Source organism: Canis lupus, chromosome 38 (assembly GCF_048164855.1).
Source record: "Canis lupus baileyi chromosome 38, mCanLup2.hap1, whole genome shotgun sequence".
NCBI lineage: Eukaryota > Metazoa > Chordata > Mammalia > Carnivora > Canidae > Canis > Canis lupus.
Genome location: NC_132875.1, coordinates 21,828,477 through 21,853,362, shown reverse-complemented (window position 1 = coordinate 21,853,362; position 24,886 = coordinate 21,828,477). Strand labels below are relative to the sequence as shown.

Below are 24,886 nucleotides of genomic sequence, written 5' to 3'. Positions count from 1 at the left end.
TGAAACATATAAGAAGCCTTTAATTTCATCACCATAAACATTATACTCTGATTGCTCACATACAGTATAAAATATTTACTCCACTAAATAAATAAGACATAACATTATTGCAAACGGCACTTAAACCCCCAAGAGATAAGACCTCCTTAGCCTAGGCAGGGGGTACTCCTGAGTTTCTGTGCGAGATTCCCCAAGCACAGATATGCCCTGGGGGCTGAGACGAATAAAAGCTTGAGCCAGAGCCACGCTCTGTGTGTCTGGTCCTGCAACAGCCCAAAAGAGGGGTGTGGAGCCAGTGGGGGAAAGGGGTGGGCGGCTCCTTCATCAGCCAAGCCCTAAGAGAGAGCAGAGGGGAGTAGAGGGTGGGAGGCAGGCTGAGCCAAGAGGGGAGAGGAGGCTAGGGAGGCAGCTGAGACCTGGAGCCCCACCTCCACCTATGTCCCCAGCTCCCCCCAGCCTTGAGTAACGAGATTTGGGATATCCACTGAGTTAAACAGGGCTTCCAAGTTCCTGGGTTAGGCATTCTGAGGTTAGACCAATCACCCAGGGGAAGACAATTCTGGCAATGCTCAGCCTAATAAACCAGCCATCTCTCAGGCCCATTGGGGAAATCACCTCTCAGAAACCAAGATGGCAGAGCTGGGAATTGATTCCTCTCTACTTAGTTAAATAAATAAGTTAAATATTTAAAGGCCTGTGTCCCTATGATGGCAACACAGGAGCCAACAAGCCACGTCCTGATAAAATGTGGCAGTGGGGGAAGAGTAGAAAGGCAGTGCTAAGCAGCCAGGTGGCTTCCTTTCTCCCCACCAGACTTTTACCCACAAATAACTTCCTTCTCACATCCTGCAGAGGAATTTCACACTAGAAACTTCCACGCAAGAGCAACATGGAGGGAATCTAAGGGATAAGGGGTTTGGAGGGGAGAGACCAGGTGGTTTACTCAGCTCTCCAAATCCCTTCACTGGGTATGTCTTGACACTGGCTGTGAGCCTTAAGGGCCTGGGTAATCCCCCTAGAGTCTTGCATTCCAGTGCAGGAGCCAGTGAAAGGCCCCACCCTCTGGCCTGCCTGTAGAAGTCCAGACTGAAGCCTGTGCGGACCAACACTCAGCCAGCCCTGAAGACAGGGAAGCCCCAGGCCCCCACCTGTGCCACTCGGCACCTTGTCACCACGGGGTGGCAGCAGAGAGCCATGCCACATTGGCAGCAACAGACCCTGGCAGAGGGGGAGCAGGGGTGCGGGCCTGACCCTAGGAGGCTACCTGGGGATGCACTGCGGGGGGGAGGGGGAGGCCAGGACCCAGGGAGGCAGGCCCGTCCTCAGCGGGTCAGAAGTACTCTACACTGAGTATTTGGCCAAGTCGCTCTTGTCAAACACTACCTGTGTAGCAAAATAAATGGCCACCAAACCAAGGCCCGCAGCCGACACCATGTAGGCAGTGACAGACTGGCTGAGCTGAACAATGGAGCCCATAAACAAGGACGGAGCCACCTGGGACAGCAGGAAGGCACTGTCCAGGATGGCAAGGTCCAGGCAGATGCCCCGGCCCGGAATGCCTCTGGCCTCGGGCGGCTCGCCCACCACCACACGCATGGAGACATCGCAGGCAGAGGCCCCGCACAGCACAGGTGGAGGTGGGAGGAGGCTGCTGCCTCCAGCACCCATGTGTCCATTGGGGAAGGGCGATCCGGTCTTGGGGCCCGATGGAAAGCTGGTCATCAGGCTGTCCTCGCTGGCACTGCTTCCAGCATCTCCTCGGTATTTGGGCAGGAAAACCTGGGGAATGGGGCAGAAAAATGGCAACAAGGATAGGTAGGTACCCAAGCATTAGGATCCCAGCTCCGAGAACAGATCCCGGCTTGGGAGAAACCAGGCAACCGGCCTTAATGACACCTGTGCAGCAGGTGAAAGCCAAGAAAGCCAAGCAGACCCTCCTTGGTCTAGTTAGGACTCTCCGCAGGGGCAGGGCATGAGGAGGGGACAAATCTGAAACCAAGAGTCTAGATCTCCTCTAGCCTCTCCTGGAACCAGAAGTGGCAGGCAAGCTCCTACTACAAGTCAGAAAGAGAACAGAACAGGACCCCAGGGTAAAGAAAAAAGCCAGAATGAGGAGAGGTGAGAGAGACGTGTCAGAACAGAGGAACAAAACCCAAAGGCGGGGCCCCCGGTGACCTGAACCCACACACAGGCTCTCCTAAGCCTCCTACTTCCTGCCCCCCACCATTCTGCCTTGGGAAATCCTTCTCGACCTCGCAGAGAGAGGCTCTGCTCCTACGGGGTCCCAGGCCTACTGTGAGGTCCGTGGTCCCAGATGAGGGCAGGGAAGGTCCAGCAGACTCAGCCTGCAGGACAAGAGGAACAAGAGGAATCTCCCAGACTCCTATCGCCCAGCCATGCTAATGCTGAAGCCCTTCTTCCTATGCACCGTGCGCCTTAGACCAGGGTAGCCTGCCCCTGCCCAGAACCTCCTGCTTAAAGACGGGGCCAGAATTCATCCCCCACTGTCCCTGGGCCAGCTAGTGCCTTACACAGAAAGATTCTCGAGTTTGCTGCACTAGAGCCAGGACCCATGGCAGAGCTCAAAAGGGAAGCCGACAGCTCTTGGTACAGCCAGGAGGCAAGGCAAGTACAGACAGTGTATAGGGCCAAGGGTGCCATCAACTGCTGCTTGGAATGGGCCTATGGGACCTGTCCTCCCTGCCTGCCACCCCCGGAAAGACCAGTGAGGCTGGAGCCTCAAGAGGCCCCTAGGGATACACATGCTCCTCTGTCGGAGGGGAGGACCAGCCCCAGCATGTTCCCTGGCACGAGTCTATATGACCCAGCCTGGCCTCCAGACACCAGCCCCCAGGCCCCAGCCCCCAACTGGGACGGCAGAAGAATAGAAGCTGACGAAGGTTATCAGTGGGCTGACAGGGATCTCAGGGACCAGGCCACCCCAACCAAAATCCTGGCCTCTCCCTCCACACACCCCACCCCTGCAGCTACCTATTCAATTAACCACCTTCCTAGCTAGGCATATCTCTGCTACATCATTCATGTCCTACAAGGGGCAGACATACATCTTCCCTACGATCCGGAAGCTCCATGAGGGCAGGCCTGCATCTCCTCCCTCAGGACACCCCAGCTTCTTACCCACTGGGCAGAGCTCTGCAGCCAGGGTTGTAGCTGGCTGAGGCCAGTGGAGGGGACGCAGGTGACCACACAGCTTTGGTCAGGAGACTTCCCATGGAACAGGGCCCCTGGAGGAGCTGGTTAGTGTGGGGCCAAGCAGGAAGGAGGCCCCCCAACTTACAGCAGCCAGGAGAGCGGTGTCAGGTATGCCAGGCTCAGAGATCCACCGTGGGGGCAGGGGAAGGGGACGGAGACAAAGATGTGAGGCAGGAAAAGAAAAGAGAGAATTAGGTAGAAAAAGAAGATAAACCAGAAAGAGAAGGGGCAGTGTGGAGCCTTCCCCATCTTGGAGACCAAGGCAGGGCAGGGGTCAGAGCAATGCCCCTCCCTGAACAGAGGGCTGCTGCCGACACCAAACCACCCCCACTGGGGCTGCTGAGGCTAGGTGCCAGAGGTCATGCGACGCACGCAGCCCCTGCCTCGGCCTGTAGAGCAACACAGGGCAACCCAGCCCGACTGCGGGCCTCCCCTGGCCTTCCTCTTCAGGATACCCAAGGAAGGATCGCGCGTTTCCTGCAATCATCCTCTCAAGCGCTCTAGAGTCCTGACACCAGGAAGTCATTCCCAGAATCTAATCTACAGCCTCCTTCCGCAGCCCACGTCTCCGGCCCTGGGCTACGCGGGCTTCCTCTCCAGTCCAAGGACTGGCCAGCGGCTGGGGCCGGCCGGGGCCCGGGCTGCCGCGTCTGCCCTCCGCCCCGCTCCACCCAGCGGCCGGACGAGTACCGAGTACCGAGTACCGGGTACCGAGTACCTGCTTCTCGCGGTGGTAGAGGGACGCCAGCGTGTAGGGCAGGATCTGCAGGGCGGAGAAGGTGAACCCGGTGAGGGCGGCCGAGGCGGTCACCACGGCCACGCTGCGCGACAGGCACATGGTGCCGGCAGCCACGGGGAAGGCCACCACGCTGGCCAGATAGACGGCCCGGGTGCCGAATCGCTGCACCAGCCGGTCCATGACCAGAGAGAAGAGCAGGGAGACGGCGCACTGCAGGAACAGCCCCAGGCTGCCCATCCGGACCCCTGCGGGTGGGGCAGAGGAGGGAGTCAGGCCCAGCAGGAGGAGGCCGTGCAGCCTGGGAAAGGCTCGGCGTGGGCACCTGCCAGCTGCACCTGCTGCAAACCCAACCGGGCTGGTTCCCGCCGTGCACACCCCCTCGCCCTTAGCAACCCGAGCCTGTGCTCTAACGGCCAAGCCTTGGGCTAAGGACGGAGGAAGGTGTTCTCGGGGTGTGGGGGGCCTCAGCCGGTGCTCAGCCACCAAGGGGGTGAGGGGAAACACAGAGGGCCGCCCTCGGCTCCAGGCCCGCCCCGTGCGCCCGAGGGAAGATCTGGGGCCAGGGACCGCGGAAAGTCAACGGGGGGAGCAGCGGGCGCACTGAAGCTCGGCCAGGCGGACCTGACACCCGGCCTCAGCTCCTCTACCCCCCTGGACCTGACCGAAGCTTCCGAAGCTTCGCCTTTTTCTGTCAAACTGGGGCAATGACTCTGAGAAAACGCCCTGCAGCCGCCCCAGGTGCTATGGCTACGGCAGGCAGAGCGGCCCGGCACCCTGGGGACCTTGTGCACAGACCTGAGCCCAGGCACAGCTACCAGCCCACCCCAACTGCAGGCCTCCCCTGGGCTGGAGGGATCTCCCCCGCAGCCTCCTCCCTGCCCTCCAGCGCTGCAGCCTTACCCTCATCATAGTGTCTCCGGGCCTCGGTCCCCGGCTCGGCCCTGGGCACACCCTGGTACAGCCCCTCGCCCACAAAGTCCGTGTAGAAGAGCGTGAAGGTCATGAATGCCATCCAGCTGCACAGCTCGGCCACAAAGAGTCTGCGCAGGGTGCGGGGCACACGGCAACACAGCTGGTGCAGCCGGGGAAACAGGGCACCCAGGTTCCGGAAAGCCGGGCGGGCATGGCAGGGGCAGCAGTGTGGCACTGGGGGGACCACCAGCCCCTCCGTGGGCTCGGTCGGACCCAGCGCTGCCTCCTCGGCCACAAACAGCGTGGCTGTCACGCAGGTGAGGAAGATGAGGGTGAGCAGGCCAAAGAGGCACTCCTCCTGAGTGCCCAGGTAGGGGGCCAGGGCGCTGGTGTCCCAGTCGATGGCCGGCAGAAGGTAGCCCAGGCAGCCCCCAAGGCTGATCATGAAGGCATAGACGGAGAAGGCCTGGCGGCAGTGGTCTGGGTCCCGGAAGAGGTCAGAGAGCAGGGCCTCCAGCGGAGTGAAGCATACCTGGCCACAGAAGTCCAGCAGCCCCACACCCAGGATCAGCAGCGCCAGCTCCAGGGGCCTGGTATCTGGGCACAGCAGCCCCGCCAGCCAGCCGGCCCTCGGGATGAGGAAGAGGCTCAGCAGGACGCCCAGGGACAGCGCCCAGATGAAGGGCCTCCGACGACCATAGCGCCCACGCCAGTGGTCACTGGCTGAGCCCAGGAGTGGGACCGAGACAAGGCCCAGCACTGGACCGATGCCTGCAGGAAGGACAAGGAGTGATGAGCCAGAGGCTGGGGCCCCAAGGGGCTGTGGGGAAGGGGACCAACCTCCTGGGGAAGGATGGAAATGATCACGATCCTGTCACAGGCAAGGCCTTCGGTGCTGGACATACTGCGGAGTTTGTCTCACACACTCTAGTTTAGTCCTTGCAGCTAGGATCACTAATGCCCCATCTGCATTCAGATGGGTGAACTGATGCCCAGAACAACTGCACAGGCACTGAGGTGGGGCAAGAGGGGTAGTTTCCAAAGGGAGTCTGACTTCAGAGCCCATGATCCCAGGAGCCACCCCATGGTGACCATTTGCCTTCTATGGCTTTTGCAAAACACGGGCTGGGCTCTGCAGTCAAGAGCCCAGCCCGTGCTCTAGGGGTAAGAAAGAGCCCCAGCTGGGAGACCCTGATCCTACTAATCAGTAGCCAGCCTTCTGGCCTGGCTAAGTCACCCAACCACGTCTCAGCCTCCATTACCTCCTCTGTGAAATGGGGGACCTCAAAGTTTGTTGTAAGGATCAAATGCGTAACAGATATAAATTAGAAAAGGCAGTGGTGAAGAGCAGTGTCTCCTATGCGCCAGGTATTGTGTAGGGGCCCGGGGTATTGTGACCATGGAATGCCCACAGGCTCTTTACCCATTGCCCCCGACCCCAGCCCACGTCACCCCACTGTCACCCCTCTCCCCAGCAATGCCTGCCCACCCACCCACTGGCTCCATAGGCTCAGGACCAGCAGGCAGCTACCTCTCCTTCTTTGGGCAGAGGCACTGTTGCCCTGCTTCCTGGGTGTCCTGTATCTGGAACAGGAGGTTAGGAAGGTGTGGCGACTCACCTAGCACCATGGTCATGAACTTCTCTTCTACCCCCACTTCCAGCAGCAAAGGTGGCACGTAGGTGATACCTGCAGCCAGGCACACCTCCAGGCCGAAGGTCAGCAGGTTGACCAGCAAGAGCTGGGCTTTCCGATGCCGCAGCAGGCGGCTGGCCCACAGCCTCTGGACCATGGTAGGCCAGGCAGGGTAGGCTCCGGCCCCTTCACACACTCCGCCACTGCTGTGTCTCAGCCCTGCTCCAGACGCCCAGGCCTCTCTTCCTTGCTGCCACCGACTGTCCCGGCCTCAGCCACCGGCCCATTTCTGCCAGCCTTCTGTGCAGGTCCAGTGCCTCAGCCCATGCTAAATGCCTGTTGCCATGGGGTGTCTTGGCGGGGACATAGCTCATCACTCAGATCCTAAAAGGCCAGGGACAATCCAACACAGAGTGTTAAATCCTGGGAACCAGGCATCCAGGATTTGCTCTTAGTTCCCTGAGTCCTGTTCACTCCCAGGCTGACGGTGTGGCTGTGCCACCCCCTACTGCCAATCAGGAAATGCATGTTAATATTAGCCTAAGGCTGACATAACTAATAAGGTAAATATGATTTTTAAACCTCAGCATACTCCAGAGCCAAAGAGATGTCAGTTTTTTTCTGTTTTGGAATATCTTTGCCATTGCTCTTGCCTGCTGGTATGGAAAAAAGGAAAAAAACAAAAAAATCAAACCAACTGAATTCCCAGTTTCCCCAGGCTCTGTTATCAAGGTGCCTCTGGAGAGACCCTCTGCCAGGCCTGGTTTGTTTGCTTTTCTCTCTCCACTTCCCAAAGCTGGGCTGTTCAATCCCCCTTTGTTAGGAGTAGCACTTCCTATTCCGCACTGCCTGGCCACAAGCCACGTTGCACCATAACTGGAGCCCCCGAGGACGAGGACAAGGGGGAAGGGAGGAGAGGCCGTGGTTTGCTGGGCTGGGTTTTAACCTGTCATTGAAACCACTTGAAGAGGGCTCCCCTGGAGGAACCTAGGCCTGTAAACCTCTCCCTGGAGTTTCTCTCCGTGCTCAACATTGGTGGGGAAGAAACATTCCCACATGTAGCGCCCAACTGTCAGGGGACATGGGGCCTGTTCCCAGGTCCTGACCTCACAGGGGCATGAAACCGCACCACCTGGTGGCAACCATAATGACACCAGTGACCCAGCACTGGCAGGATGCCCTACCACTTTCCCAGCAGCCTCTTTCTGCTCTCAGCAGAGAAGTCCACGCAGCCCTTCCTGCTAGGCCGGCCCATGCATAGAGACCCACCCCGTGCCCCCCACCCCCAGGCAATTGGCGTCCAGGTCTTGCTTCCTGACAACAGTCCCCAATGCAGTCTGCTCTGTTTAGGAGTGACCACAAAAGAGGGATAATCAAGTCAGTCATGAAGAGGAGTATAGAAGGTGGGCCTTCATGAGAAAAGGTGAAAGTCCCCTGACTTGTCATTCACCCCAAAGAGGTGGGAACAGAACTTCCTGTGGAGCTCAGAGTGCCTTCCCCTGCCTCACTGATTCACTCTCATAAACACTGTGGAAGAGCACCGCTCCCGTGGAAGGGCACCGCTCCGTGGGAGAGCACCGCTCCCGTGGAAGGGCCCGGCTCCCGTGGAAGGGCACTGTTCCCGGGAAGGGGAAGGGCCCGGCTCCCAGCTAGCGTTCAGCCCCTTAGTCCTGCCCCGGCCCCTCCCCCACCGGAGTGGGGCACCGTCAGCCCTCATTCATTCCCGTCCAATCTCAGCATCTCATCATCTGCCACTTCAACTTCTTTTATCTCTTCAAATAACACTCGGGCGCCCAGGGCCTTGTGTGCTTAGAAGCACGTGGTAGGTGCCTTCTGAAATACGCTGCAGAGAAACCAGATGGCCATCAATCCCAGGTAAGATGCGCGTGTCCCTTAACCGCTTTCCTAGGCTTTGCAGCTGGCAGACCAGGACGGAAGGCTGGGCAACCAGCAGCCTCCTCCCCAAAGTTCTGCTGAGACCCAGGCCATCCACTTTGGGAAGGGGCATGAATTCCTATGGGGGTGCCATGGGGAGGAGGGTAACATACTGACCCCCGGGGTCCCCAAAGGGGCTGGGAGGGGGCCGCAGGTCAGCCCTAGTTGGGCAGTTCTGAGCCAAGCTCCTTCCCTGTCACTGCATCCCCCCCACAAGGAAGGCAGGAGATAGCACACAGACCAAGAGGGGGTGGTGGTCTCCAGCCCAGAGGGAGGGGCTCTGGGTCAAAAGGCTTCCAGCCCACTCTCCTCCCCACTCTTGGTCTGGGGAGGCCCTGGACACTCATCTGCTGTGGGTTAAGGGACCAGGTCCTCCCTGAGCAAACAGACTGTCAGACCCTGACTCACCCACATCCTGCCCCCATTCCCAAGCCCTCGCTGCTCCCTGTTGTTCAAAGTGAATTGCAGCTCTGCGCAAAAGACTAATCACCCCACCTGCCCTCTTCCCTTCCCTGACCCAGCCCCATGCTCCCAGGAAGAGGCAGGACACCCTCCTTAGCCCACAGGAGAGAAAGACAAAAAGACAAAAGGAGGGGATCCCTGGGTGGCTCAGCGGTTTAGTGCCTGCCTTCGGCCCAGGGCATGATCCTAGAATCCAGGGATGTAGTCCCACAGGGGGCTCCATGCAGGGAACCTCCTTCTCCCTCTGCCTGTGTCTCTGCCTCTCTCTCTCTGCACGTCTCTCATGAATAAATAAATAAAATCTTAAAAAAAAAAAGGGCAGCCCGGGTGGCTTGGTGCCGCCTACGGCCCAGGATGTAATCCTGGGGACCTGGGATCGAGTCCTGCATCAGGCTCCCTGCGTGGGGCCTGCTTCTCCCTCTGCCTGTATCTCTGCCCACCCCCCTCTCTGTCTCTCATGAATAAATAAATAAAATTTTTTAAAAAAGACGAAAGGAGGTGAAGAGGGGAATTTCCCTCCATCCTCCCTCAGTGCAGATAGCTCATTAGCTGCCTGCCTCTCCCTCCTCTGGCCTGCATTCTCCTCCTCTTCACCAGGTAAGGGGGGGCTGGGTGCCAGGCCAGGAGAAGAAGTCTTTGAAAGGAGTAGGGTAGGAAGTGAGCCCAGCCCAGCACCCCTCTGTTCTTAGGCTGCAAAGCCCATCTTCCCTCTTTTGACTTGCACTGTGCCCCAAGGACTAGGGCACCCTTGCCACCCCTAGAGCTTATTCTTCCCAGCGCAGAACTGCCTAAGGAATTCCAAGCCCATAAGAATATTCTCCCTTCCAATGATTCCCCCCACCCAGGACGTTCCTCAGAGCCCCAGGCTCACCCACGTCAGCCCCACTCCAGGGTCCTTGGTGTGGAAGGAGCCACAAAGGACTCCCATGGTGCTAACCAGCCACCTGCCATCCCCCCAGGGCACGATCGTGAAGCTCAGGCCCTGCCCTGGCTCGTGCCCAGGCTCCAGGAGGTAGGAGAACAGAACCACTTTCCTGGCTATCACTCCCCCCTGCAGCCCAGGGACACGCTTCCCACCAAAGCTGACTGCTGGCACCCCGTTTGGGGCACTCCCCTGTCTTCCTCAGGAACACAGCGGGGAGACAGAGTTCAATTCTCCCCAACACCCTGCGGTGTCAGAGGTGTTTCTGACTCAAATCCTGTCCACTGTTCCTGGAGCACTCTGCCTGTCTGGCAAACAGAAGATCAACCAGAAGAGCTGCCTCCCAGGGCTCACCTGGTAGGGAGGAGGCGGGAAGAGGAGAGAGGTGAAGGTACCAAAAGGGGAGTGTGGCCTGACCTCCTGGAAGGAACAGCAGCCTTCAGGGAGGATGAGTCTCTCTCAAGCTCCAAGCATCTGTCCTCCAATGACAGGACAGCACGAAGGTTGGAAGAAACCCAAGACCTCCAGGAACCCCCGTGGAGCTCTGCCCCAAGCCACCTTTCCTCATCCCTGGGGGAGCAGAACCCAAACACCCAGGCTAGGCCAGTCAGTGAGCCCAGCCCCACGTAGCAGGAGACCCAACGAGCAACCCTCTGGCACCCACCCCATCATGAGGGGCCTGGGAAACATTTACCCAAAGAACACAGGGCTGAAAGCAGCTTGGGGGTGGGCGGTGTGAGCCCTGAGGACACCCCATCCCCACCCACACCGAGGGAACCCTGGCCAGACCCCCCCACCAAGGAGGCAACCCCTCTAAAGTTTCAAAGCTGGCAGGGGCTGGGGGGGGGCACTGCAGCACGGCCTCTCGGGCTGGAACACCCCACGCGGGGTTAGGCCACGGGCAAGCGTGGGGAAATGAAACCAAGCAGCCAGAGCAAACTTGGCCTGAACTTTCTCCAAAATTCAAAAGACAGAGTGAGGAGGTGGGAGGAGAAGCAGAGCCCACTCCCGGTCGCTCCCTGCGGGAAAGGAGGGTCAGAGGGACGCATAAAGAGGCCTTTGAGGGCTTTCAAAGGGGCTCCTGCCACCCTGACGACTGAGGTGGAGCTAGAGGGAGCGGATTCCCTGCGCTGACAGACAGAGGCCAGAGCAGCCGGCTGGGGGCAGCCCCGCCTCGGGCCAGTGTCAGGCAGCAATTCTATGGCCTCTTTATGCAGGCCTCGTCCCCCTACCCCGCCCAGGCACATCAAACGCGGGGCCCCCACCCTGACCCCAGCAGCTCGGCGACCCCCGTCCTCCCTCCACGCTCACAAAGAGGCCCAGCTTTCTCACACGCTCCTCTACCCTTCACAGCCCCCAGGCAGCCCCTCCTGCGGAGAAGGCAACGGGGTGGGGGGCTCCCTCCTGCAACAGTGACTCAGCTACAGAAAGGGGTGGAGGCCCTCCGGCCTGTCTCCCCAGCAGCCCCCCCATCTCCTGGGCTGTCGACACCTATCAGGCCACAGGCCAGTAAGGGGAGAGGGAGAAGCCCAGGTGGAGGCTACAAGGCTGCAGGGACGGGGGGACCCCCATTCCTCCACACGGGACTGGATCCTAGAATCCCATCCGAGCTGAGCTCTCCGGGCCCTCTAGGTTCCGGGGTTCACCAGCCCCGCATCTCTGTGACCCAACCCTTGCCTCAGTTCCAGGGGACAAATGTCCTTGGCCTTACCGGGTGAAAGCCAGCACACTGTACTCTCGAAATGAGCTCTACCCTCGCGGGGCCCTAGGGTACCCCAGAAAGAGGCAGTGCTGGCCAGCCAGGAGGCCTGCAAAGGCGCATCCTTGTGAGGCAGTAACTCCCATCTCAGCCCCAGGTCAGGGATGCGGTGCTGTGGGAGTGGCTACCTGGGCAGCTTGGGGAGGGGGGGGCGCAGGAGGAGACCCTGCCTGGGTTCAGCGCCTTCCTACCCACATTCCGTTTTTGGTTCTCCTTGGTTCTCGGGGCTCAAACTTCCACAGAAGTGAGAGTCTGCTCTCCCCAACTCCACCCTATAAAAAAGGCACTGATCTGCAGAAACCCCCCGGACACCCCGAAAGTCTGCTCAGAAGGCAACCCCTCACCCCCAGGGACTGTCAGGAGGAAGGGCTGGACGGAGGGGAGGGGGCTCCACCCCACCCCAGTCTCGCTCCCTAGCTCCTGCCTCCCCCAGGGCCCAGAGGCCAGGGATTTGGAGATCGCCCCGCTGCGCTGCCTTTTCTTCCCTCGGACTGGAAGCCTTCTGCTTAGCAGCTTGTCAGAGGGAGTGAGGGGGCTGCAGGCCGGGACACAATGGGGGATTACGGAGAAACCTCTCGGCCTGCAGAGTAATCCATCAAACTCTCTCCCGGCTGCCAGCCCCGGCCCCTTCCCACTCAATTCCCCTTCCAGCTGCCGCAGGCCTCCCACCCCCTCCGGCTCCTGAGCCCCGTCTTTGGGGGCGGCACAGAGAATCCCAGGCCCTGGGGGGGCAGAAGGGGCACACCGCAGACACTGGGAAAGGGGAGCGGCTCCCTCCCCCCACTCACCCCCAATGTGTGAAAACCCAACAGGTGGCAGTGGCTTGAGGAAAGTTGCTTTTGTTGCCCTGTCGGAGAGCCCCAGCCCCGCTTCTGAAAGGAAACAAATGCGCAGAGGTTGGGGGAAGGGGAGGGGGCTGGATGAGCAGGCGGGCAGGCAGTCCCCAAGCCCAATCTCATCTCCCCTCCCCTCTGCAATCCAGTTGACAGGAGTCCTGGGGCTGGCCTGACCCTCACCTTGGTTGGTCAGTCCCAGCCAGACTAAGCTGAGGTGAAGCACCTTCCCAAGGGATCACCTGGCCATTCCAGAGTGACAGGCTGCATGGACACACACCTGACTCGGGACAGTGACCTCCCACAACCAGACTTCCTTTCTGAGAACAGAGGCGACCCAAGGCCACACTGGGTCACCTTGACTAGTGCCCTCGGAACCAAGGCGACCGTACTCTTCGTCCTAGAGCTGTCTTCTACCCCAGGGACCGCCAGCTTCTGAACACTGGCGGTGCTGCAGGGTGGACCCTGGCATGCAGTCAGCCTGATTTGGGCTCATGTGCCAATTGCCCTCCCAATCCCTCCCACCCCGAGGAGGTAGGTACAAGGAGTACACACATTTGACAGGTGAGGAGACAAAGGAATACCATCCGCCTCCTAGACACAGCTCGTGGAAGTTCCCGGCAGCCCCTCCTTCAGCTGTCTGGGCTTCCTCAGCCCAGAAATCTGGCAGAGGGCTCTCTCAATCCCAAACAGGAGCACCAGAGGTCAGAGGGGGGCCCACTAGCCGCCTTTCTTCTCCAGTAGCATTCCCCTCTCACCCACGTGCCACCCACACCGGCACTAGCGCCCCTCTCAGCCCCCAGAGGCGAGAGGAATGCCAAGAATGTAAATGCCTCCCCAGGTGCTGGCTCCGACAGGTGAGGAGAGGTCACTGCATCAGACCTGCCTGCTGGCTGAGGCTGCAAAGGCAGATAGACGAGGAACAAACATCCCACAGTTATGAGACAAGGGTGGATCCCGTCCCCAGGGACAATAATCAGGGTGGCTGACACTGGCTAACTGTCCAGAAGGTGTCTGGCATGTGCTGGATACCTGACATACCTTCCTCTCTAATTCAACTGCTGCAGGGTGCTCTGAACTGTGAACCAGGACCATACAAGTCTACTTTTCAGCAACTTTTGCTGCTGTATAGCCTGGCCGGGCCATTTGACACACACCAGGGACTCACATGTGTAAAATGAGAACTAGTCCACACACTGTCTAAGGTTCTTTACAACTGTACAGCTAAATGCTCTCACACCCACCCGCCCCCCACTGCCCCAGCCTCAGGTATGGTGCTCTCCTTAGACAGGTGCCTCCTAAGTGCTCGCTGCCAAGCCACATGGCACTGGGGAGGGTGTCTCATAGCCTTCCACTGTAGAGAGGAACAGGGAACCAGGTGGCGAGGGGCTCCCCAACTGCACTTACCCCATCCTTTACCTGCCGCCACACTGCCCAACGGTTAGCAGCCACTTGAAACTGAGCCAAGTAACCGAGACATCTGGGGGCAGAGCTGCCCTCTTCCCTACTCCCTCCTACAGCTCGACTGTTCCTGGCAGAAATTGGTAAATTCTTTCTCTATTTGGGCCACAACAATTGCTTCCCTACAAAGTGGGGTAGCAATACCAAGAAACTCTTTGGTCCCTGGCGGGGAGAACAGGGAGCTTGGCACAATCCTCCCGGCCCCTGAGAGGTGTCCTCCTCCTGCTGCCTACTCAGTCCCTTATAACCCCTGCGAGGTGAAACCTAAGAGCCTCCCTCCTAGTGAATTTGAACTTTGCCAGCCAGCCAGATGGGGCAGCTCTCCCCATCCTGCAGAGCCGACCCTTGCTCCCTTCCTGCAGACTGGCTTCCCTTAGGAGGTGGAAGCACAGAGGCCAGAGGCCAGGGCACGTGGGGTTTGGGCAGATCTACCGATGAGCAGAACCCCAGGCTGGGAGTAGGACCAGGACGCTGGTCCTAACTCTGCTCTGTCCCACCTCTAGTCTCAAATTCAACGGTCTCTCAGGCCCTCTCAGCCCTGATATCCTAGGTTCTGTGACCAGTCCTATTTATCGTCCCAGGGCTATGGGCCAGACCTAGCCCTACGGAAACGTGTCTCAACAGCAGCCACTCAGTGGTGAGCAGGGTGCAAGGGGGCTCCAAAAAAGGACTCTTTTATTAAAGAGTCTGAGTTTGTCCACCCTTGGAGGAAGTATGCCTCAGTGCATGCAACCTATCCTCCCCCAAAGGAATGTCAAAGAGCGCTAAAACTAACTCCCTCACTCACCCACCCACCCACCCATCCAACACTTGCTGAGATCCAATTACCTGCAAGCCCACCGTGAAGGTGCTGGGGATACAGAAACAACTGCCTAAGGCCCCTTGTGGCAGTGCTGAGACACAAGTCGCTGGAGTTGGGGGCCCAAGGTGCAGGGCATCAACAGCTCTCCCAGGGCTTCCTGGAGGAAGAAGCCATGTTGTGGAGTCTCATAAGATGAGTGGGTCAGAACCATGCAGAAAAGGGCAAAACACAGCCATTGGGGCCGGGCTCTTCTGCGCACACCTGCCTCTCCTTATGGCCCTTCCCTGGTGAGGTATGGTAGAAAGAATACCAGACCCAAATTGTGGCAATGCGTTTCTATCTCAGTTCTGGACCCAAGCTGGGGGAATTTATCAGCACCGGGCCTGATTTTCCTTCCAAAGTAGTCACCATGTTCCAATTACTTCCTTGGGACGCCTCCCCATTCACCTGACCCCTGTCCAGTTCAAATCCCATATCTCCTCCACAGCTCCCCTAGAATCCAAGCCATCAAGGATCCCCCCTTTTCTCCAAATCTTGCTGCCCTCAACAGGCAGCCCTCAGGGTTGGATAACTGCCAGTTGTCCTTCTGGTCTCCTTCCCCATCCCCCGCCCCACTAGCCCTTCAGCTCCTGGAAAGCAAAGGACCACAGTCCTTGTCCAGGACCTAGAAGGGGGAGTGCTCAATCAAAGGCCTTCCAAGTGAGGCTGAATCGGGATTCCTGTCTGATACAACGTGACCAGCCTGCCCAGGATTCAAATACCTCCCCACTCAAGGTATTTGGGTGCTCAGCTTTTTCCAGCAGCAGGACCCCGGAGTGGGGAGCTAGACTGCCACATCCCCAAAGATGGGCTGTGTGCTTCCAGCTTGGACACTGCTTGCCAGCTCAAAGGATATTCAAACTTAGGGTTTGGGGTGGAGCATGACAAAGAGCATTGGGAAAGGAGGGACTTTTCTCTGGCTGGCTGCTTCTGAGGGCAACTACCTGAAATTGGTAACTGAGGGACTATGGGCCATTAGACCAGGAGCTGGTCTCCAGCCCCTTTCTTGCGTCCCAGAGATAGCGATCTCCAGAATTAACAAAGGGAAAGGGAACAAACAAGTATTGAGCACCTGGTCTGTGCAGGCCACTTTGTTAAACAGACCTATCTCATTTAATCCTCATTGTAATATTGCAAGGTGAATATCATCCTCTCCATTTTACAGACACTAAAGTCAACAGGTGACGTAGGCCTGTCTCCAACATCAGAAGCAAGAAGCCCTTACAAGCCATTCAGGGTCAGGGGCAAAACTGTGGACCTCTTCCCTGGAGGAGGAAACACAGACCTCATAGTAGGAAAGGGATTAAATAGGAAGCTCTGGCCAGATATCAAGACCATCCCGGGATGGCTCGGTCAGCCCCCGCCCCCAAGCAGGGACACTTAATACACTAGACAAAGCTCCACACTCCAGCTCTATTGCTGGGAGTCAAGTGGCATCAGCATTTGAGATGCTGGGCCTGGCACCAACTGGTCCAGCCTCTCTGTCCTTGCTGCCCAGCAAACAGGGCCAATGACTATTCAAAGAAAGCCAGGCTGGGTTTTTCTTCTGGATATCAGAAAGCAATGCATCCCAAGGGCTGGGGTGGGGGGGAGGAGGACAGAGCAGAACCCCAACTTCAGTATGCCCCCTCCGCCTCATACAGTTTCCCTAAAAATCACAGCAAATAACCCTTCTGCGTAGAAAGCTCTTAATCTTTCAAGATACATATTCATCTCCATTGTCTCTTGGTATTCTCTTCCACCTTGAGGAGACAGGTAGGGCAGGGGTTTCTGGACTGATTAAAAAACAAGTCACACACACAGTACTGACGGAGGAGAGACCAGGATGTCCAGTCCTGGTGTGTTCTTTGCCCTAGACCACAAGTTCAACAGCAAGTAGGTCATTCACAGTTTATATATAGTTATATACGGTCTAATTCTCTTGCTCTGAGACTCTGGTTTCTAAGCATAAACCGCAAAGATTGCCTCCATTGTCACCAAATAACAGCAGCTGACATTTATCAGGCTCTTTTTACACACCCCTGCTGCGCTTGGAGCTTTACCTATATCAGCTCCTTTAATCCTCATGATATGGTGAGGCCGGTACTGTTACCGTCTTTTGACAGTGAAGGAAGTTTGAAGCACAGAGAAATTACTTGCACAAGAGGAAATGGGATTAAAATCAGGGCACCTGGATGCCAGAGGCCAGTCTCTTTGCTAGTCAGACAGGCTCCCGGAGGTCCAGGAGAACCTGCTCCCAAAGAAACAAGAGCAGACCCCAAGCACAGAGTCCCAGGCTAGGTGCTGCTACCCATCTGGCCCCGGGGGGAAAGACACAGTGTTAGCTAATGTTGAAGGACCATTTATTACCTAAAGCACAAAGTCCAGTGCTCTGTATATGTGATTTAATAAAGCTCTGTATTTGTCATATTGTATACATTTTATACAACCAGCTATTTATATTTCATAAACAAAAAAAGCTATGGGGCACCTGTCTGGCTTGGTCAGAAGAGCATACAAGTCTTGATCTCGGAGTCCTGAGTTTGAGCTCCAAATGGGGTGTAGAGCCTAAATAAATAAACTTAAAAAAAAAAAAAAGGCTGTCTTTACAACTTTATCATTATTACTATCAGCCCCATTTTGCAGCCAGATATACAGAGGCTTTGAAGAGGTTAAGTAACTTGCCCAACATTCCACAGCTAGCGGAGCATCCAAGATATAAACCTTGTCTTTCTGACAATCTAGGTTTTTACCCATAAGGTTGTGTTGTCAGGCTCAAATCATCCAAACGCTAGTACTTAATTTCACCTTCAGAGTCCTTAGACCATCCCCATCTTTCCGCCTTGTTCCTTCAGAGCCCTGCCCCGGCTCAGAGGGGCCTCCACTCCATCCTTCCACTCCCTAGTGGTCTGTTAAGACCTCCAGTGGGTCACCAAGAATCACTGTGCAGCTCCTCCTCCTCTTTCGGGATACCCCAGAGAGCCAGGAGGGGCAGGGGAGTTCAAGGCACACTCCATGACTACACAGGAAAACTTCCCCTCACACACCCCACACACATGCTCTAATTGGGGCCTGTATGTCCACAGCTGTACATTCATCCACAGCTGTATTTTTCTCTTCCTACTCATCCTGCTGACTCAAGCTCCATTTTTCTGAGCACTTTTAGAAAAACAGAGTCCTGGCTCCATGGCAGGCCTGGGGGGGAGGAGATAAGGAAGGAATGAGGGGATGGGACCCATCCAACAGAAGGGCCTGTGACCTCAAATACCGCAGCACTCACTCCCTAGGAGAAGCTGCTCTTTGCTTTTCCCCAGGCTTCCCTTCCAGCCTGTACCTCTGGGCCCCCCCCTCCCTCCCCCCATGTGCCAGTCTGCTTCCCAAGCCTTGAGCAGGTGAGCCCACACCAAGTTCTGTATTGTTCTGAAAGGAGATCCGCTAAGTGCAGGAGGAAAGCGGCCAGAAGCCCCCGGGGGCCTCACCCCAGCCCTGAGCAATGCTTCCAAGAGCCCAGTAAGGGTCACTCTGGGCCTGGGCGCGCTGGCTATTCCCGCCTGCAGACTGCAGGGCAGAAAAACAGCAGCTGGGCTATTCTTAGTGTCCGCTCCACTGGGATCAGGTCTGTGTAACAGCTGAAGGGCAAGTCCTCACCAGGTACCCACCATGCCAAACCCCTCCCTAACCCCAACTCTGGCCCCTGGAGAAAGGAGGAAGCAGGGTGGCAGGAGTGGCCCGCGGGGGAGGGGGAAAAGCTGAGCAAGGCAAGAGCGTCCGTGAGGAAGATGGAAGCTGATTCAGAGGTCAAGGGCAGAAGCAAGTCAGGGGGGTTCTTGTGCTTGAGGGGGACAGCGGGCCACGGGCAGGGCTGGCTCTCACTCGGGAGGAAGGCACAGGTTTCCGGGAGCTCGTGCAGCAGGCCACGCTGCTGCTAAGCCTCTGCAGAGCCCGGGAGGCCACCGCGGATGCCCGGGTACCACCTCCTCGCACCTGTCTGCAGGTCTCCGCGTGGCCACCGTCCCCACCTGAGAGCCCCGGGAGGCGCGGAGGAAAGGGCCTCTGCTGTCCCTCCTGCCCTGGAGGACGGCCGAGGCGGGCAGCCGGGGGCGGAGGAACCCACACACCCGCGCCCGCCAGCCTCAACTGCCCGCCCCGCGCCCCGCGCCCCGCGCCCCGCGCCCCGCGCCGAGACTCGCGTCCGGGAGCGCTCGCTCCCCTTTCCCTCCCCGACCACCCGGACCCCAGCCCCGGCGAGCGGCATCGCGGCATCCCCGCATCCCCGCGTCCCCGCATCCCCGCATCCCGGCCGCGGGCCCCTTTCCCGGCTCCCCAGCCCCAGCCCCGGACTGTGCGCGCCGCGGTGACTCATCCCGTCCCTTTCCGGTGAAGCCGAGACAAGGGAAGAAAATAAATGCAACTTTCCAAAGAAAACTCTGACGCCGGAGCTGCAACCGGGGCGAGCGGCCCGGCCCGGGGCTCCCGGGAGGGCCCGCTCCCCGCTCCCCGCTCCCCGCTCCCCGCCGCGCGGCCCGGCCCGGCCCGACCCGGGGGCACCCGGCGCTCCCGCCCTCGGCGCTGCGCGGACCCCGCTGCTGGACGCGGGGCGCGCCCGGGGCCCGCCACCTCCCCCGGCGTCGCGCGGGGCGCAGAACCCGCCCCCGCGGCGCCCCCCGCGGCCCCCGGAGAGAGGGGCGCGCGCCTACCTGGCCGAGGCGTGCGGCTGTCACCGGGCCCGGCCCCCGCCCCCGCCCCCGCCCCCGCCTCCCGCCTCCCGCCTCCTCCCGCCGCGCGCCTGCCGCCGCTTTTAAATCTCCAGGTGGCTCGGCGGGGGGAGGGAGCATGCGCGCTGGGGCTGCGGAGGGGCGGGGCGGGGCGGGGCTGCGGGCGCGGAGCCGCGGGCCGCGGCGGGGCGGGTCCCCGGGGGGCCTCGGAGCCGTCTCTGGAGCCGCGACCCCCACGGGCAGCCCCCGCGTGGCTCCCCGGCTGCCCTGTCATCACCGGGGCCCTGCGCCGCCCCTCGCCGCCCGCCGCCGAGACCCCTAGGTCGGAGCTGCCCGGCCCCGCGGGGCGCCGCCCCCCCCGGAGCCAGTCTGCGACCCGGACCTGCACGTGCTGCTCGGACCAGCCCGGGAGCCGCGGTCCCGTCCTCCCCCAGGTACTCCTCCCACCGTGCGCGCCCCTCTGCAACAGAGAGAGCTTCCTTGCAGCCAACTGCGTCCCTCTCCGAAGTTAAAGGCCGGATTTCAGTGTTTTGTCTCCTTAAGGGTGTGTGTCGGGAAGAGGGAGTGATGCGCTGCCAGTGAAACGCTCCTTTGTCAGCCGCTGAGCACGGCCCCAACAGATCGGCGTCTCCAGAACGCCTCTGACAAAAGGTGGGACAAGGAGAACCCAGGCCCGGGCTGCCCTTGGGGTGGGGGAGGCCCAGCTGGGTCTTTTTTCCCCTCAAGGGGCCTTATTTGGGCGGAGAGAAATCCAGTGTATGTGCATGCTTGACTTGAATACCACAACATCTCAGGAAGATGCCTTTGAAGGGGAGGACATCCTTGGGTCTGGACCTGGACTGGGCGCTGGGGCACCGGGACCCAGTGCTGGCCCCGTCACCCACCAGGCATGACATGAAGCAAGCCGCATCCGCATCCTAGGCTGCTGGAAGGAGTTGGGCAGGTCATCTCTAAGGGCACCCGAGCTGGGAGGCCAAGGAGAAAGGGAAGTAGAGAAGGGAGACAGGAACATTGGAGCCCTGGTAGCTGTGGGCCAGAGGGCACAGGAGAGAGCAAAGTTGAGAACTTTCTGAGTCACGAAACAAGTTTAACTTGGAAACTGTCTCAGCCCTCACTCCTGCAACAGGTGACCCTCTAGAGCCCCAATGGCTTTCCCAAGCCTTTGGCATACCCATTGTGTAGCCCACAGGTACGGTCCTGGGTCCCTGAGCAGGTGTCCCCTCTGCCCCACAAAGGAAGGCAGGAGTCAGAAGGAATTCCAGGTCAGCTGGAAAATTAGAGCGGGAGACGATAGATGATGGCATTTTCCAGGCTTGGGAGAGAGCACTGGGAGCAGGAGGGACCCATCCTGCCTCAGAGGAGTAGCAACCCTCTCTGCCCCCTTGACTTCTTGCCAGGAGCCGACATGCCTGATGCCTTGTGGCCTGGGAAAGTGGGAGGAGGGGTCAGAGCCAGGAGCAGACAGCAAAGTATGAGCTCCTGGACCCTATTCAGCAGTCTGCTCACCTGAACAGGTAAGTGCAGGTGCCCCTTCTTCACCAAGCCAGGTGGAAGCCCTCTCCAGGGACTGCCTGCCCAGCACAGGGTGCTGCAGGGCTGTCTGCTATGAAGATGCTTCCTCCTTTCTCAACTGGTGTAGCCGTGTCATGGTAACAATAAGTAACTATGACTGAGTGTGCCAGCCACTGCTCCACACGCTGTCCGTGTCTTAGCTCATTCCTTCCCTATGACAACTCAAGACACGGGTACAGTTTTGGATAAAGGAACTGAGAGGGGTGCATGGGTGGCTTAGTTGATTATGCATCTGCCTTCTGCCCATGTCATGATCCCAGGGTCCCGGGATGGAGCCCTACATCACCAGTCTGTGCTCAGCAGGGAGCCTGCTTCTCCCTCTCCCTCTGTGCTCTCTTCCTCTCTCAAATAAATAAAATCTTAAAAAAAAAAAAAAAAGAAAGAAAGAAACTGAGACAATCCCTTAGTCCAATGACTCCTCCCCACCCGCGCATACCCTTAGTCTCTGGGTGCCAGAAACAAGGCAGAGGCTCACCAGTGACTTCAGAATCTTAGAGAAAGTCCTGACACCCTTACTACTTGTCACAATGCTGGTCCTTCTGCACAAGTAGTGGCTTCTATAGACCTCAGTTCCCCATTAAGTCTACTAGAGGAAAACCACGGGATCCCTGGGTGGCTCAGCGGTTTAGCGCCTGCCTTCTGTCCAGGGCGTGATCCTGGAGTCCCAGGATTGAGTCCCGCATCGGGCCCCCTGCATGGAGCCTGCTTCTCCCTCTGCCTGTGTCTCTGCCTCTCTCTCTCTCTCTCTCTCTGTCTCTCATGAATAAATAAATAAACTCTTTTAAAAAAATAGAGGAAAACCACTATGTCCCTTTCCTTCCTCTCTGCCCCCACTATAGACACACGTGTGCACATGCACACACACACACACACACACAGCCTGCTCCCTAGCCACTTCCCATTTATAGGAAATGGGGGATGACGTGAGGAGCAAGGCCATCCTTGGGGAACGGCTAATAGTCTGGCTGGATATTGGAGAAACCAAAGATGCTGGCAAAAGTGCATTAGTAGCTTCTGCCCCAGCCCCCACCTCCAGCCCCTTCCCATTATCCCTGGGCTCAGAACAAGCATTATCCTCTTCCTACAGAGATAAGATACCCAACTGGGGCTGGTTAGCCTGGAGGAGGGCTCAGAAGGCAAGAAGGATCTGGCTCCCCTTTGATGTTCCCATCTCCTCCTGCCATCTCCACCATCCAATGACTGGTCCCTTAAGGGCCTCTTCGCTTCTTCCCCTGCCTGCCTCTGGATGAGGGGTGAGCGGTCTGTTTAAGCATAAAAGCCACCAGCAGGGCCACATCCAGGCTGTGAACTGGGAAGGGGGAGGGATGGGTCCCTTGGACATGGTAATTCCACTTATGAGATTTTTCTTGTGACAAAATAATCAGAGATATATGTATCAGAAGTATGTATAAGGTGTTCATCTCATCATTCTTCACAAGGGTGAAAAACTAGAATATAACTTAACCGGCAGCATAATAAGCCATCGGCGAAGCAAATTGTGGCAAATCCCTATAATGGAACATTATCCCACCATTAATAATGGTGATAACTTAGAAGAATTTCATTTTTATTTTTTTTTAAGATTTTATTTAGGGGATCCCTGGGTGGCTCGGCAGTTCAGCGCCTGCCTTTGGCCCAGGGCGTGATCCTGGTGTCCTGGGATTGAGTCCTGCGTCGGGCTCCCTGCATGGATGGAGCCTGCTTCTCCCTCTGCCTGTGTCTCTGCCTCTCTCTCTATCTCTCTCTCTCATGAATAAATAAATAAAATCTAAAAAAAAAAAAGATTTTATTTATTCGAAAGAGAGAGAGCACTAGCAGGGGAAGGGGCAGGAGAGAGAGAAGCAGGCTCCCTGCTGAGCAGGAAGCCAGACAAGGTTTCAGGGCTCATCCCAGGACTCTGAGATCATGACCTGAGCCTAAGGCAGGTGCTTAACCGACCGAACCACCCAGGTGCCCTTAAAAATTTTATTTTTAGGTAATCTCCACATCCAACATGGGGCTCGAACTCACAATCCCGAAGCCAAGAGCCACATACTCTATCGACTGAGCCAGCCAGGAGTCCCCACATAGAAGAATTTTAATTGATGGGGAAACACTGATGATATATTATTACCAATGAACATATCAGACTACAAAATAGTACGCACAGTGGGATATACTTTTTTTTTTTTTAATTAGGTATATACAGGGATGCCTGGGTGGCTCAGCGGTTGAGTGCCTGCCTTCAGCCCAGGACGTGATCCTGGGGTCCTGGAATCGAGTCCTGCATTGAGCTCCTCGCAGGGAGCCTGCGTCTCCATCTGCCTGTCTCTGCCTCTCTCTGTGTGTCTCTCATGAATAAATAAATAAAATCTTTTTAAAAATTAGGTATATACTAATGCAATGAGCATCTTGGATTGGATCTTGGGTTAGAAAAGAGACCTTAGTGGAAAAACTGGCAGAACCTGAATAAAATCTGCAGGTTAGGGGCGCCTGGTGGCTCAGTTCTTTAAGCATCTGCCTTCAGCTCAGTCATGATCTCAGGGTCCTGGGATTGAGCCCTGCATCTCCTCAGAGATCCCTGCTCAGCAGGGAGCCTGCTTCTCCCTCTCCCTCTGCCTCCCTCTCCCTCTGCCTGCTGCTCCCCCTGCTTGTGCTCTCTCTCTTTCTCTGTGTGTCAAATAAATAAATAAAATATTTTTAAAAACATAAATTAAAAACCAAAAAGTAAATACTGGTTTTCTATCATTGGGAAGGGTGATTTTGATCTGGGGGATGCCCCCTAGGGAAACTTCTGTATCTCCAAGTTCCCTATATGGATCCGGCATTGCTTTTGTAAATAGAAACACTCAATAAACATCATTTTTTAAAAGGAAAAGAATAAAATAAGATGAAGGAAGGAGGAAGAAGGAGGGATGAGAAACCACCAGGGACCTAAACAGGAAAACCAGCCCCAGGGCCTCCTTACCTGAGAGAGAGCTTTGGGTGAAGAAATGAGATGGAGCAGAATTTGAGAAAAATGAAGAAAGAACTGGAGGGATTATACCCACACACCTGGGCTGTAGTTCCACCACAAACAAAAATTTTGTGGGCACAAAAGAGGAAGAAATTGAACCCACCGAAAAAAGAACTGGACAACCACATCTTCCCTCTCAGACCTCAAGCTTGGGAATAACATCAGCTTCTAGCTCCTGAGGTCACTCATGCTCCCCTGAGACTGCCATTGCTAGAAGGTGGAGCCTCGTAATTCCTGGCAAATGCAGCCCCCCATTACACAACAGGGGACGGTCCACTTTGAGAGGCGCCCCGCACAAGGAAGGTTTTCAAACCACCACCAAACTTCAAGGGTTTCCTTCAGGAAACTCCCTCTGAACTTGAAAACCAGAAACCCTTCCAAGAAAAGAACTTTCCCCTGGATTTAAACTTCCTTCTGAGTTCTCCCTCCAGCCCACTTGGGTCCCTTGGGGAACCAGGGGAGAAACCAAAACTGCCTTCAAAGCAGAGAGATCCAGCTGAGCTGGGAGTGCAGAGGTGGAGTAATGTGGCACCCCTCAAGGTGCCTTGCCAAGGTGTTGGCTTTTCTGTAGACTGCAGCAAAATAAGTGTCAAAAAAAAAGGAAGGGCCGACCTAGAGCAAGGAAGGAGTCACAGGAGCCAGATCACAGACAAGTTGACTGAAGGAGCGTCTTCCAAGCAGCTTTAAGCAGGTTAAGTGTGGTGGGGACATTGCAGGGCTTTCAGGTACGAGGTAAGGGGTGAGCCTGGGTAAGCACAGTAGCCCACCCCAGCTCTGAGAGCCAGTGAAACCCATCCACTCTCCTCTCAAAGGCCAGACCTGAGTCCCTTAGCCTCCTCCTCATATTTTAGAGGCATCAGCAGAGTATTCAAGTCAAGAAGTCTAGAACTAGAGCAGGGAAGGCTCAGTTTGAG

The 24,886-nt window shown here is 57.2% G+C and overlaps 1 protein-coding gene and 1 long non-coding RNA gene across 10 annotated transcripts; one reads left to right on the top strand and one right to left on the bottom strand.

The window, feature by feature from the left end:
• On the bottom strand, positions 1 to 19,452 carry SLC45A3 (solute carrier family 45 member 3). Of its 7 annotated transcripts, XM_072815032.1 has the most exons (8): positions 19,388 to 19,442; positions 17,182 to 17,271; positions 14,699 to 14,829; positions 12,365 to 12,448; positions 6,484 to 6,882; positions 4,853 to 5,635; positions 3,932 to 4,197; positions 1 to 1,779 (listed from the first exon to the last, which is right to left on the bottom strand). In XM_072815032.1, the coding sequence occupies exons 5-8, from the start codon at positions 6,653 to 6,655 to the stop codon at positions 1,342 to 1,344; spliced, it is 1,659 nt and encodes a 552-aa protein (XP_072671133.1). In that variant the 5' UTR covers positions 6,656 to 6,882; positions 12,365 to 12,448; positions 14,699 to 14,829; positions 17,182 to 17,271; positions 19,388 to 19,442; the 3' UTR covers positions 1 to 1,341. The 7 variants fall into 7 exon arrangements, with proteins under 7 accessions (XP_072671133.1, XP_072671136.1, XP_072671131.1 ...); XM_072815035.1 differs by lacking the exon at positions 12,365 to 12,448 and having other exon boundaries at positions 3,932 to 3,976; positions 19,388 to 19,449; XM_072815030.1 differs by lacking the exon at positions 12,365 to 12,448.
• Positions 19,453 to 19,592: 140 nt separating this feature from the next.
• LOC140626633 (uncharacterized) lies at positions 19,593 to 23,343 on the top strand. 3 transcript variants are annotated; one of them, XR_012025697.1, is made up of 5 exons: positions 19,593 to 19,839; positions 19,949 to 20,056; positions 20,803 to 20,919; positions 22,065 to 22,230; positions 22,953 to 23,149. It is a non-coding gene; the product is annotated as an uncharacterized lncRNA (long non-coding RNA). The 3 variants fall into 3 exon arrangements; XR_012025696.1 differs by lacking the exon at positions 22,953 to 23,149 and adding an exon at positions 23,156 to 23,343 and having other exon boundaries at positions 19,594 to 19,839; positions 19,932 to 20,056; XR_012025695.1 differs by lacking the exon at positions 22,953 to 23,149 and adding an exon at positions 23,156 to 23,343 and having other exon boundaries at positions 19,597 to 19,839.
• The last annotated feature ends 1,543 nt before the right edge of the window (positions 23,344 to 24,886 follow it).

What these genes read in the sequence shown, in the direction of transcription:
- SLC45A3 (XM_072815031.1), bottom strand. Translation starts at nt 6,655, where the DNA reads ATGGTCCAGAGGCTGTGGGCCAGCCGCCTGCTGCGGCATCGGAAAGCC. An exon ending in GTTCATGACCATGGTGCTAG is followed by an intron (nt 5,636 to 6,483) that starts GTGAGTCGCCAC and finishes TCCTTCCTGCAG; the next exon opens with GCATCGGTCCAGTGCTGGGC. An exon ending in TCTACCACCGCGAGAAGCAG is followed by an intron (nt 1,780 to 3,931) that starts GTACTCGGTACC and finishes CCCATTCCCCAG; the next exon opens with GTTTTCCTGCCCAAATACCG.